Source organism: Rhinoderma darwinii, chromosome 7 (genome assembly GCF_050947455.1).
Source record: "Rhinoderma darwinii isolate aRhiDar2 chromosome 7, aRhiDar2.hap1, whole genome shotgun sequence".
Taxonomy (NCBI): Eukaryota; Metazoa; Chordata; class Amphibia; order Anura; family Rhinodermatidae; genus Rhinoderma; species Rhinoderma darwinii.
In genome coordinates, this window is record NC_134693.1 from 105,707,291 (window position 1) to 105,722,244 (window position 14,954).

The window sequence follows — 14,954 nt, forward strand, 5'->3', positions numbered from 1 at the left end:
CACCCCATGCAAAACTATCTTTCGGCGCCCCACTCCCATCATAAAAAAATGCCCTATAAAAAAGTATAATGCCCCCACAGTATAATGCCCTATATAGTGCCCCCACACAGTATTATGCCCCTTTAGTGCCCCCCGTACAGTATAATAATATAATATATTATAACCCCTTCAAGGACACAGTATTGTGTCCTCTAATTGTGCTCTCACAGTATTATGCCCCCTAAGTGCCACACACAGTATATTGCCACCTGTAATACCCCTACACAGTATAATGTCCACTTAGTGGTCCCCACACAGTATAATGCCCCCTCCCCTAGCTGCCATACACAGCCCCCCTTGTAGATAGTGCTCCTTGTAGATTGTGCCATACAGCCTCCCTGTAGACAGTGCCAAAATCCCCCACCTCCTCCTTGTAGACAGTGTCATAATCCCCCACCTCCTCCTTGTAGATCGTGCCATACAACCCCCCACCTCCCCTTGTAGACAGTGCCCCCAAACCAAAAAAAATTGTACTCACCTAGGCCTCGTTCCCACGATGAACTGAGCTGCTCCACGACAAGATCCTTGCGTAGGCCAGCGTGATCCTGTAGCCTAGTACAGGGTTTACCAACCTTTTCGGACTCGAGGCACCACTGAAAAAATAAAATTTCCTCAGGGCACCCCTACCAAAATTTTTTTTGCAGAAGACAGAACACGGCTAAAAACAAGCACTACATTCGTAGGCAGGGGCGTAACTAGGAAAGACTGGGCCCCATAGCAAACTTTTGACTGGGGCCCCCCTCCCCTGGGTGTCACACAACCCCCCCCCCTTGTAGATAGTGCCTTTTTTACAGCCCCCCCTGTAGATAACGCCATACAGCCCCCCCTCTGTAGATAGCGCCATACATCCCCCTGTAGAGAACGCCATACAGCCCCCCTGTAGAGAACGCCATACAGCCCCCCTGTAGAGAACGCCATACAGCCCCCCCTGGAGAGAACGCCATACAGCCCCCCCCCTGTAGAGAACGCCATACAGCCCCCCCTGTAGGGAACGCCATACAGCCCCCCCTCCTGTAGAGAACGCCATACAGCCCCCCCCTGTAGGGAACGCCATACAGCCCCCCCCCTGTAGGGAACGCCATACAGCTCCCCCCCTGTAGGGAACGCCATACAGCCACCCCCCCTGTAGGGAACGCCATACAGCATCTCCCCCCCTGTAGGGAACGCCATACAGCGTCCCCCCTCCCAAAAAAATGCGACCTACAGTGTGTCCTACAAAATACATGTATCCCCTCTCCACAGGATCTCCACAGGATAGGGGATATATGAGTGATCGCTGGCAGCGATAGGGAGAACGGGGGACTGAAAGTCCCCTGAACTTCTCCATGACAAACCTCTGACTTCCGGCGTCTGCGCAGCTCAATAAAAATTAAAGGAGCGCTGGTCACGCATGCGCACAAGCACGACCGGCGCTCCATTCATTTCTACGGAGCTGCCGACACAGACCCCGGAAGTCTGAGGTTTGTGATGGAGAACTTCAGGGGACTTTCAGTCCCCCGTTCTCCCTATCGCTGCAGGCGATCACACATGTATCCCCTGTCCTGTGGAGAGGGGATACATGTCCTGTGGAGAGGGGATACATGTCCTGTGGAGAGGGGGGGATACATGTCCTGTGGATGTCCTGTGGAGAGGGGATACATGTCTTTTGCTCTATTTTGCGCCATCAGGACCAGACATCGTTTAGCCATTTTTAGCACGGGTTAGTTAAATGGCTCTAACTTTTTTATTTGCTGGGCTAACGACGTGATTTTTGCGACGTTTTTTCCGTAGACAATGCAGGTTTCATTTTTTATCATTTTTATACACACCTTTTTTGCTATTTTAGAATTTTTATTGATAAAGTTTGAAAATAATAGTACAAAAATAAGCTTTTTTACATTTCAGCTATTTTTTTTTTGGTAATAACATAGTTTTACCCTAAAATAGACCTTTTATTTGTGATCGTCATTGTCTACCGTAAATTTTTATATATTACATGTCTATAGTCTATATTAGGGTAATTGGGTCAGCGCTAGCGTTACAACAATGTTTGGCGGGGGGGAACGTTTTTTTTTTGGGGTGGGTATTTTATGTGTATTTATTATTTACATTTTTTTTGCACTTTACTTTATTATTTTTTTATTACTATGGTCTGTCCCCCAAAGGTCAAAGAAGACCTTTGGGGAACTTTATATATTTTTTTTCTTTCTTTTACACCATGTTTTTCCACTGTAACTGGAGCTGCACAGCAGCCCCAGTTACAGGGGAAATCAGCCCTCTCATAGTGACGATTGTCACTAATAGGGCTGTGCTGGGTCTAGTAAGACCCAGCAGCAGCCTGCCACTAACGGCACCCGGCGATCATGTGACATCACCGGGAGGAATAGAGACAGCGCCGCTGCTGCTGTCTCTATTCCTGTACACAGCGCGCATTCAGCGCTGTGTACAAGTGATCAGAGAAGACAGAAGCAGCGAAAGCTGCTTCTATCCTCTCCTCAGGGTCCCCGGCAGTCACTGACAGCCGGAGACCCGACATTCAGCTGCCCGATCGCGCGGGCAGCAAGTTAAAACCCGAGCCGTAGAAAGTCTATGGCTCGGGTTTTAAGGACCCTGACCGCTGGCCGTAAAAACACAGCCAGCGGTCGGGAACAAGTTAATGGCAGAGCGGGGAGATACCTCCCTGCTCTGCCGTAGTGTTCAGTGGCGTCCCGCTGTAGGAGCCATAGCGGCTGCTAGCGGAGCCTCCGGCCATGGTGGGGGCCCGTGCCAGCGGGCGACACGGGCCCCCTCATGCCACGGGCCCCATAGCAGCCGCTACTGCTGCTATGGCGGTAGTTACGCCACTGTTCGTAGGGTATATTGACACAGCATTTTTTGTAAGGCAAAAAAAATCTGCCTCAAAATTCCTTCAGGAATTTTGAAGCAGATTTTGAATTGATAGCGTTGTTTGACCTTTTATTTTCTTGCGTTTTTTTAAAGCCGTTGAAACTAATGCAAAAGACGCAGGCAAAAAATCACCAAATCTGCCTACTATTAATTTCAATTGGAGCTCAGAAGTGGAAACCACTTGAAGACATTCAGCCCCCCTCACACAGTAAAATGACCATCAGCTACCCTCTCACAGTAAAATGACCATCAGCCTGCCACTCACAGTAAAATAACAATAAGCCCCCCACTCAGAGTAAAATGACCATCAGCCCGCCACTCTCACTAAAATGACCATCAGTCCACCACTCACAGATTCCACCTGTAGATAGTGCCATACAGCCCCCTGTAGGCAGTGCCACATAGCCCCCTTGTAGGTAGTGCCACACAGCCCCCTTATAGGTAGTGCCACACAGCCCCCTTGTAGGTAGTGCCACACAGCCCCCTGTAGGTAATGCCACACAGCCCACTTGTAGGTAGTGCCACACAGCCCCCTTGTAGGTAGTGCCACACAGCCCCCTTGTAGGTAGTGCCACACAGCCCCCTTGTAGGTAGTGCCACACAGCCCCCTTGTAGGTAGTGTCACACAGCCCACAGCCCCCTTGTAGATACCACCCCCCTTCCTGTAGATAGCGCCACTGTAGCTCCCTGAAGGAGCGGAATCCCCCTGCATCCGGGGATTCCGCTCCTGGAGCACTCCGCTTGATGTCTCTGTCCATATATAGACGTGACATCAGGGGCAACTCCTGAAGTGGGATCCCCGTCGACAGCGTTGCCAATGCTGTCGCCGGGGATTCCACTCCAGAAGATCACCCTGTTGATTCCACTCCAGAAGACACCCTGTTGTCTGTGTCCATTTATGGACAGTGACGTCACTGGCTTCTCCTGGAGTGGAATCCCTAGTCACAGCGTCGGCAACGCTGTAGACGGGGATCCGCTTCAAGAGTTGCCCCTGATGTCTGTCCATATATGGACAGAGACATCAAGTGCTCTGTCCGTGAGTGGAATCCCCAGCCACATGGGGATTCCGCTCCTTCAGGGAGCTACAGTGGCGCTAGTTGATAGCAGAGCAGGAAGATACCTCCCTGCTATGCTCCCTCCCTGCTGCTATAGTGGCATTGCTACCGCTGTAGCAGCCGCAGTGGCGCCACCAGCCATTGGGGAGGCCCGTCCGCCCTCATGCCCGGTGTCTCTGCTTGCAGCCGCTAAGGCTGCTACAGCGGTAGCGATGCCACTGAGTGAGGAACCGCCTGGGCAGAAAGGCGACTGCTGAGTTGCCGGGCTCAGGCGCTTCTGAAAAAAGCAGGGAAAGGGAACCAGTGCAGCGCCCCCTTCCACCTGCTGGAGTGATGCACCCTGTGCAATGGCACAGGTCGCACACCCCTAAGGCCAGCCCTGCTTATGACAGCTTTTATAGTCTGGAGCACAAGTCCTGCCTCCGAATGGAATAAAAAAAGTGAATAAAATGAAATAAAAAGTGATCAAAAACGGCATGTACCTCAAAATGGTAGCATTAAAAACAACATTTGTCTTGCAAAAAATAAGCCCTCTACTACTGCTCAATCAACAAAAAAATTAATTTTATTTTTGACAATTAGTTTTTTTCTTGTAAAAGTAGTAAAATATATTAAAAAAAACTGTGTAAATTTGGTATCGCCGTAATCATATTGAGAAGCAGAATAAAGTTAACATGTTGTTTTTATAGCACGGTGAACGGCATAAAAATGGAGGAAACGCTGTTTTTTTCCCATTCCACCCCACAAAGAATTATTTTCCTGTTTCCCAGTAAATTATATGGCATAATAAATGGTGTCATGAAAAACTGCAACTCGCCCCACAAAAATCAAGCCTTCATATGAATATATTGACGGAGAAAGAAAAAAGTTATGGCTTTTGGTAGGTGGGGAGGAAATGGCTGCGGCAGGAAGGGGTTTAAAAGGTTTTCCAGAGAGTTAAAACTGATGGCCTATTCTCAGTGTAGGCCACCAATGTCTGATCGGTGGTGGTCCACTTTCAGCACCCCGACAATAAGCTGCTTGAAAGGGTCTGCCGTGCTCAAGCGAGTACTTATTCCCCTTCATTGCTCACACTACTCAATAATATGAAACGCCGACACACTTGTAGCGGCGGTTCACAGTAGAATAGCCTATTCCCATTCAAGTAAATGTAATACCGTAAATGTAAAACTGCCGCTACAGTATGGAGCAGTGAAAAGAATGAAGGGGAACTAGTGCTCGCACGAGTGCCGCAGCCCCTTTAAACATCTGATCAGCAGAGGTGTGGACCTTCTTCCAACGTGAAAATAATGGCCTATCCTCAGGAAAGGCCATCAATTTTATCTCCCTGGAAAACCCTTTTAACCCCTTCTCGCACCCTGACGTGCCATTATATCCGGGTGCGGGATGTGTTGTTTGGAGCACGCTCACGCGCTGAGCGCACTCCATATGCTGCGGGTGTCGGCTGTATTTGACAGCGGACACCTGGGACTAACAGCCTGGAGCAGCGATCGCACTGCTCCTGGCTGTTTAACCCCTCAAATGCTGCGGTCAATCACGACCGCAGCATCTGAGGCGTCTAAAAGAGGGGGCGGCCCCCTCCGACAGCTCATCGCCCCCCCCGGAGTAAGATCAAGGGGTGACGACGGTTGTTATGGAAGCCCAGGGGCCTAATGAAGGCCCCCAGGGCTGCCTTCACTCTGCCTCTGCTAAACCCTGCATGTGGCAGGGCTTAACAGATGCCTGTAAAAATGACGATATACTGCAGTATATTGTACAAGCGATCTAACGATCACAGGTCCAAGTCCCCTAGGGGGGCTAATAAAGTGTGTAAAAAATAGTTTTTAGTAGTGAAAAAATATATATATATTAAAAGTTTAAAAAAAAAAACCTTTTCCCCCTAAAGTAATGTAAAAAATAAAAAAAGTTATCAAAATTGGTATCGCTGCATCCGTAAAAGTCTGAACTATTACAATATAGCATTATTTAATGCGCACGGTGAACTCCGTAAACAATAAAAATGGAAAACACCAAAATCGCTGTTTTTTGGTCAACTTAGCTTTCAAATAAAATGTAATAAGAAGTGATCAATGGCTCTCAGAATGTGGCGACACAAAACATTTCGTTTTTTTTAATAAAGTTTATTATCAATAAAAGTAGTAAAATTTAAAAAAAACTAAATAAATTTGGTATCACCGTAATCGTATTGAGCCACAGAATAAATATAAGTTGTCGTTTTTACGGCACGGTGAAAGCCGTAAAAACAAAACCCAAAAAACAATTGAGGAATCACAGTTTTTTCCATTTTCAACCTGCAAAGATTTTTTTTTCAGTTTTCCAATACATTATATGGAACTATAAATGATACCAAAATAAACTACAACTCCTCCCGCACAAAATAAGCCCTCACACCACTCTATTGACAAAAAATAAAAAAGTTATAGCTCTTGAAATGCGGGGAGTGAAAACCGAAAAGGAAAAATCCAAAATGGCTTTGTCCCGACGGGGTTAAATAAAAATCAATAGGTTATTTGTGAAATCGCCTATAAATTTGATAAACACCAGCAGTGAGAGACCTGCTCTACTGTCAGCTTTAGATGGGATTGTCTGCCACTGGTCCCCATGGTCCCTGTTTTGGCGGGGCCTCATTATGTCATGTTAGAGTCACACCTGTAGTACAGCAGAAGTGTAAAACTGTTTTCTCTTCACTTACTTTACCCTAAGTGAATTAAGTGATCAGGTGACCACTATTGACCACAGACTTATTTTTCACATTGTTACTATATAATGGTTGAGTGACTCATAATGCAGTCTGTGCTCAGGAGCTGTCATCCGTGGAAACACAAGTACTGCTGCGATCTCATAAGAGTGTTATTGTGAGTGGTATTGAATTATTGAATGACTACACCAAACCACTGCCCCCAACACAAGCCCTCGATTAATTCAATGTTAATACCTGCCTTTAATAAACTACCAACCCTCTGGGGACATTCCTACATATGTAGAATAAGCCTACTGCTGCAGTGTGGTTAAATATTTATCTTTACTCAACTGGTAAAACATACTGGTGAAATCTATGGAAGGAAATCTTGGGAGGCTACTATCTGTGTCCAAAACCAATGCTTGCAATTGGTGCTATACTTTTAAGACAAGTTAATAATTCACAAATATATGTTAAATATAAAGCATTGGGAATTGACACATTTCATACTTTGAATTATTAATGGGTAACTAAACTTTTAAAAAACTTTTGACATTTAATAGCGACATGTCAGAAGTTTTGATCAGTGGGGGCCTAAGCACTGAGACTCCCACAGATCTTTAATATGAAGCATCAGAAGCACTCGGGTGAGCGCTGTGCTGCTTAATTTCTGAACAAGTGGTGTACAAACACATAGACTTTCTATTGAGAAAGTACTCTGAGGAAAGCCGAGGAAAGTAATTTAGAAACGTTAGTTTAGTGGCACAGCGCTCACCCGAGCGCTTCTGCAGCTTCGTTATAGTGATCGGTGGGGTTCTCAGACACCAACCAATCAAAACTTCTGACATGTCTCTTTGATATGTCAAAAGTCTTTTAAAAGATTAGTTACACTATAAAGAGATTGTCTGACCAAGACCACCTCTTTCCAGATGCCCCATATATATAGACATCATAGAGGGGTCCCCTCTATTAGCCAAAGGAAGACCCATTAACAAAGAGCAGCTTCTGCTCCATCAGACTCGGTACATCCATATATTATTTGGTTGGTCATTCATTTAAATGACAGGTATGGAATACTACATTTCCCCTGCACATTCCCTAGTGATAACAGTTTCAATTTAAAAAGCCTACTGCATTTTCCCTAATACAAACATATGGTACTGTAGTACCTCTTGAGCTACTCAATATGAAACCATTCTGGGAACATCTATTTTGGTCGCCTCATTTGAATGCAATTTTTTCGTAAAGTACCAATAATATTTCTCGTCTTGTCCGTCATGACATAAATTTTTTATCTGTCATCACATTGATTTGAATGTTAAAAACAACACATAGAAAAACAGATTTTGTCTTAATATCTTTAATGGTGGACAAATTGATGTTTTTCCATCCTCTGAAACTAATGGGATGATGAAAGAACTTTTGTGCTCAATTGCATAGTTTTTTTTAGTTATTTGTCATCTGTTCCAGACTGGAACAGATGACAAATTGGTGTAGAAATACCCTTAACTGCATCAGTCTTCATCAATTCCTTGGTGTGGTAAAACATAGAAGTAGCAGTTTATACGGCCCTGCTTACTAAGGCCAGGCCTGCATAGAATGGACTACTAGCCATTCTTTTGGCATTACAAATTAGATAAAAATAAGCCAAACCCAATGATTTTGTTGCGATCAGCCAACACTTTAATGCGTATGGAGGGTCTTTCATTCCTTCTCTCATGGCAGATGTGCGAGGAAAGAAGGATTGGGCATGTTGCATTTTTATGTTCCCAATCCTTTATTCCCATAAGAATAAATAAATACTGTACATACTGTATATACATGTATCAGTTTCTATCAGTATAACACAAAGTAAAAAATGAAAATCTCTACCTTACTTATTTGTTGCTATATAACTTTTCATAATGCGGTGTTTCCCCAGAGGACAGAGCTATCCCTCAAAACCCGCACTGTGAATATGATGGAAATACACAGATGAAGTGCAGCTGGGAAGTGAGAAAAGAACTAAGCTCAATGTCCTACATGTTGTACTACAAAGATGGTGCTAGTAATAGTACAACCAAGTCATTTATTTATGGGTAAGTTATGATTTGATTCATCTTTATCTAAAAAAAAACTTCAAATAAGTAAGTGCACGTCATTTTCCTGTTTTGCATGTGGCCATATATTTTCGCTCAGCTTGTTGTATCCATATTTTTTACCCCTTTTTGATAAGCCATGCCCACTTAGGGGCAGTTCACACAGGGTGGATACGCTGCATAAAAGCACACTCTGTATCCACCTTGGTCGCCGCAGAGTATTCCGGCCAGAAAACCGCACCAAAACGTTTTTCAGCCGAAATGACCGCTGTGGAAAACTGCACTTAAAAAAAAAAAGTTTCATACTTACCCGTAGCCATGGCAATGCTCTGCTGTCCTGCAGCCCCTCCTCCTGGGATGACGTTTCATCCCATGTGCCTGTGATTGGCTGCAGCGGTCACGTGAAACGTCATCCCAGGAGGCCAGCCACAAAAGTCACAAATCTACTATATGTTGCAGGTTTTACCTCCCCATTGAATACAATGGGGAAAACCTGTAACAATCTAACAGCGATTACGCAAATACAGTTGACATGCTGGGGATTAAAAAAACGCACTGCCGAACAATTTTTGAGTGATTTCTCCGCTTATCCGTTACGCAGCGCGTGTATAAGATTTGTCTAAATCTCATCCACAGCTGCTACTGTATTATGCGGTGGATTTTCTGCAACGTAATCCGTTTAACAAAATCCACAGTATTCACGCTATGTGTGAACCCGGCCTAAAAGATGCAGAAATCATTATTGTTGGGACATGCAGTTACATAATGCTTAGTATCCTTTTTCCAATATTTTCTTTTAAAGGGGTTGTCCAGTTTTTATTTATTTTTTTACTTATTTCTGAATAGGAAATCATACAGTGTTCTGATATACAGTATTTGTATTAGAAATTCTGCTCACAAACATGTCTTATAAGGCATGGTGCCTATCTCTATGAGATGTTATCATGTTGTTAATAAAGTTAAATAAAAAACAGCACACGCAGAGGAGACAGAGAGAAGACTGTAAGAGCTGCTCCTGACAGACATGATGAGGAGATGCTGCTGTATGTAGAAACACTACAACATTTCTGCTCCCTAATAACCCATTAGGCTTCGCTCACATCTGCGTCAGGGCTCCGTTCTGGCGTTCCATCTGAGCTTTCCTTCAGAACGGAGCCCTGACTGAAAGAAACAGAAACCGTTCAATGGTGACGGATCCGGTGCAAATGGTTTCCGTTTGTCTCCATCGTGCAAGGGTTTGGTCGTTTTGATGGAAGCGATACCATAGACGACTACGGTATTGCTTCCGTCAAAACTACAGAACCCTTGCACAACGGAGACAAACGTAAACCATTTGCACCGGATTCGTCACCATTGAAATCAATGGTGATGGAAACGGAAACCTATGGTTTACATTTGTTTCAGTCATGGCACCGTTCTGACGGTAAGCTCTGACGGAATGCCAGAATGGAGCCCTGACACAGATGTGAACAAAGCCTAATTCACCTGTTATATACCTGAACAGTGTTACCTGGATGCGAGGAGGTCACATGATGTTGATCACATAACTGACACCATCTTTAGTTCATTCAGTTATCCTATGGATGCATTACTATGGACAAATCTGTGGGCTATACCATTTTTATTTTTTTAGACAGAGGCAACTACACTGTTATAAGAAATGCATGTGAGCAGAATTTTAAATACATGTATATTAGAAATCTGTATGATTTCCTATTCTATAAATAAATAAATAGAAAAAATAAAACGCAACCAACCCCTTTAATAGAGAATAAGCCTCTTTTATAAAAATTATCTAACAGAAAAACTGGCCTTGTTGCCCACGTCAACCTATTACAGTGCAGCTTGCATGTTTACAGAGCAGTTTAAGAAATGAAAGGTGAGCTATGATTGCTGCCTTGGACAGTTTTGATAAATCTCTTCATATGTCTGTTCTCAGAGAGAAGCCATGCATTAATCCGTCAAGTCGAATGAAAGATGGGACGCCTTACGTATTGTACAACTGCACATTCCAAATCCACTCTTCTCAGGCAAACAACTCTTTCCACATTCAAGTCCGACCACAAGAGGAGCAGAGAAAATTCAAACCTTACAAACATAGTGAGTAATATTCTACTTACACGATACTATGTTGCAGTCCCGGAAATCTATGTGGAATATTATAATATATAAACAGTGCATTCGGAAAGTCTTCAGACCCTTTCACTTTTTTTTACATTTTGTTATGTTGAGGCCTAGTGCTAAAATTAAAAAAATGCACATTTTCCCTCATCATTCTGCTCTCAATAACCAATAATGACAAAGTGAATTCAGAATTGTTATTTTCTTTTTAAGTTTATTAAAAATGAAACACGCAAATTTTGCAAAGACATAAGTATTTAGACCCTTTGTAATGACACTTGAAATTTAGCTCTGGGGGACACCCATTTATCTAGATCATCTTTGAAATGTTTCTACACCTTGATTGGAATCCACCTGTGGTAAATTCATTTGATTGGACATGATTTGGAAAGACACACCCTGTCTATATAAGGTCTCACAGCTGACAATGCATATCAGAGAAAAAAACAAGTCATGAAGAAGAAAGAACTGCCTGTAGAGCTTAGAGACAGGATTGTGTGGAGGCACAGATCTGGAGAAGGGTACAAAAAAAATCTATGCTGCACTGAAAGTTCCCAAGAGCACAGTGTCCTCCATAATTCTTAAATGGAAGAAGTCTGGAACAACCAGAACTCTTCCGAGAGCTGGCCGCCCCACCAAACCAAGTAATCGGGGGAGAAGGGTCTTGGTAAGAGAGGTGACCAAGAACCCAATGGTCACTCTGGCTGAGCTCCAAGGATCCTGTGTGCAGATGGGAGAAACTTCCAGAAGGTCAACCATCACTGCAGGACTCCACCAGTCTAGGCTTTATGTCAAAGTGTTCAGAAAGAAGCCTCTCCTCAGTAAAAGACACATGAAAGCCTACCTGGAGGACTATAAGACTATGAGAAACAAGATTATGTGGTCTGATGAAACCAAGATTGAACTTTTTGGCCTCCATTCTAAGGGTCATGTCTGGTGGAAACCAGGCACTGCTCATCACCTGCTCAATACCATTCCTACAGCGAAGCATGGGGGAGACAGCATCATTCTGCGGGGGTATTTTTTATCAGCTGGGACAGGGAGACTGGTCAGTGTTGAGGAAAAGATGAATGGAGCAAAGTACAGAAATATTCTTAATGAAAACTTGATCCAGAGTGCTCTGGTCCTCAGACCCTAAGAACACAGCCAAAACAACACAGGAGTGGCTTAGGGACAACTCTGTGAATGTCCTTGAGTGGCCCAGCCAGAGACCTGACTCGAATCCACTCAAATATCTCTGGAGAGACCTGAAAATGGCTGTCCACCGACGGTGTCCATCCAACATGACAGAGCTTGAAATGATCTACGGAGGCAGAAAAGCCCAAATGCAGGTGTACAAACCTTGTGGCATCATACCCAGGGTCGATTCTAGCATTTTAAAGAATTCTAAAGGCGCCCCGAGTTTTTGATTGACATCCCCCTGACTGTTTTACATCACTATCAGCCTCCTCCAACTCTTGTGGATGCGTCGTTGCCTTGTACTCCCCAGGCATGCGCGGAGCAGTTATGAAGTCGGGCAGAGTACACTTCGCTGTATGGTGCGTGCCAAAGTAGTATAAGACAATGGCGTATCCAAGAAAGTTGGAGGAAGCTGTTAGTGATGTATACCAGCCAGGGGATGTCAATTAAGCATGGAAAGGTGGGGTTGAAGGCAGGACTATGTGACTCTTTAGGATAGCGTCACTGCCCCATGACCCTTTAATGAGTAATTAGCATATAGTGTGGGCCATTTTACACAGCTAAAATGCATAGATTTTGCTGCATCTGAAAAAAACATACAAGGGAATATTTGGAAATATTGTCAGGTCATGTATTACTGCACGATAGCGGTTCAAGGGGTTAAAACTACCTGACAGGTTCCCATTAAATATACAATGAATTGCAACAATTCCATCTGCCCTGCAATTTTGTTATTATAAATATATCCTACATAATTACAGCTTCAGAACCAAGCTCATACATATGTACAGTATCAGAACCAAGCTCAATACATATATACAGCACCAGAACCAAGCTCAGTACATATATACAGCACTAGAACATTGCTCAGTACATAAATACAGGAACAAAACCAAGCTCAGTACATAGATACATCCCCAGAACAAAAGCTGAGTACATATATACAACGCCAGATCAAAGCTCAGTACATAAATACAATACCAGAACAAAGATCAGTACATATATACAGCACCAGAACAAAGCTCAGTACATAAATACAACGCCAGAACAAAACTTAGTATATATATACAGCACCAGAACAAAGTTCAGTACATAAATACACCAGAACAAAGCTCAGTACATATATACAGCACCAGAGCGAAGCTCATTACATAAATACAGCCCCAGAACCAAGTTTAGTACATATATACAACACCAGAACCAAGCTCAATATATAAATACAGCACCAGCCCAAATACAGTTAAATTTAGTGCAACCCCTGCTGTAGAGTTTTGTACGGCGTAAAACTACAACTCCCGGCATGGCCCGAACAATGGTAAGGATATGCTGGGAGTTGCTGTTTCACAAAAAAAAAAAACATACCACCCATCATCTCTTTGCAGATCATACCGTACAGTACTTATTAGAGGCAGAATCAACATTAACATTAATTGACTCACAGAAGACGCCTTATCAGATTTTAGTTCTTTTTCTCTTTTCTTCTCCATCCGGTCCAGACCTCTATGATCACTTCTCCCGGCCACAGCCCATTTCTTCAGTTTGCCACACAGATGTCTTCAGCTTCTCACTTTTCAAACATTTCTGCACCTATAAATGAAGATAAGATTCTCATGGTGACACACACTACGCCCCTAAATATAATAGCGCCATACACTGCACCTCTAATTATAATAGCGCCATACACTTTGTCCCTGATTATAATAGCACCATACACTGTGTCCCACCCAAACACAATGCCCCCTGTAGATAGTGCCCACCCATAGAGCCCCCCTTATAGAGCGCCCTGTAGACAGTGCCGCACATAGAACCCCTGTAGACAGTGCCCAACATAAAGCCCTTGTAGACAGTGCCCCGCATAAAGCCCCCTGTAGACGGTGCCTCACATATATAGTGCCCGCTATAGAGCCTCCTATAGATACTGCCCCCCATAGAGCCCCATATAGCTAGTGCCCCATAGAGCCCCTGTAGGCAGTGCCCTACATAGAGCCCTCTATAGATAGTAGCCCCTGTAGATAGTGCCCCACATATAGCCCCCCTGTAGACAGTGCCCCACATATAGCTCCCTCGTTGATAGTGCCCCACATACAGCCCCCTGTAGATAGTGCCCCACATATACCCCTTTTTGTAGATAGTGCTCCACATATAGCCCCCTGTAGATGGTGCCCCACATACAGCCTTCCCTGTGTATAGTGTCCGAAATACAGCCGCTTCCCCCTGTAGATAATGGCACACACTTTTCAGAGAAAAAAAAAGAAACTTTGCATACTCACCTGATCCCGTTCCTGCACCATCCTCTTGCAATGCAGGCCTGCTTTCTTCTGAGCAGGTCTGCTGGGGCTGAACGATGCAAGCTGCGAAATGACGTCATTGCGCCGCTAGCGTCGTTGACGCTGAGTGGCAGAATTACTTTCCCTGCCACTCAGAGCCTTTTAACGATGCAAGCGGCCGCTTGCGTCCGTAAAATGCGCTAAGTGGCAGGGCAAGTCATTTTGCCCTGCCAATCAGCGTCTTTCAACAATACAAGCGGCGCGATGACATCTTATGCAGCGCTTATGCATGTAATTATTTCCGCGTCCTATAGATGCAGATACAATTATAGTGCAGGATAGGGTTGAGGCGGGTGGTTTCAGTGGCACAGGCCACTCATCTCGCCTCATGGACAGTGCGGCTCTGATAATACCCAAGAAGACTGGAGGCTGTTATCGCTGCCAAAGGTGCTTCAACTAAGTACTGAGTAAAGGGTCTGAATACTAATATCAATGCAATATTTTAGTTTTTCCTTATCAATAAATTAGCAAAGATTACTAACATTCTGTTTTCACTTTGTCATTATGGGGTATTGAGTGTAGAATGATACAAGGCACAAGGCCTCAATAACAAAATGTGAAAAATTGAAAGGGTCTGAAGACTTTCCAAATGCACTCTATATATATGTTG

The 14,954-nt window shown here is 44.1% G+C and overlaps 1 protein-coding gene across 1 annotated transcript in view; it reads left to right on the forward strand.

Moving 5' to 3' along the window:
- The window catches only part of CSF2RB (colony stimulating factor 2 receptor subunit beta), a 109,443-nt gene that overhangs the window by 4,739 nt on the left and 89,750 nt on the right, over positions 1 to 14,954 (forward strand). Inside the window, exons 5-6 of the mRNA XM_075833756.1 lie at positions 8,561 to 8,717; positions 10,657 to 10,817. Coding sequence (XP_075689871.1) covers positions 8,561 to 8,717; positions 10,657 to 10,817 — 318 coding nt within the window. The remainder of the gene's footprint in view (positions 1 to 8,560; positions 8,718 to 10,656; positions 10,818 to 14,954) is intronic.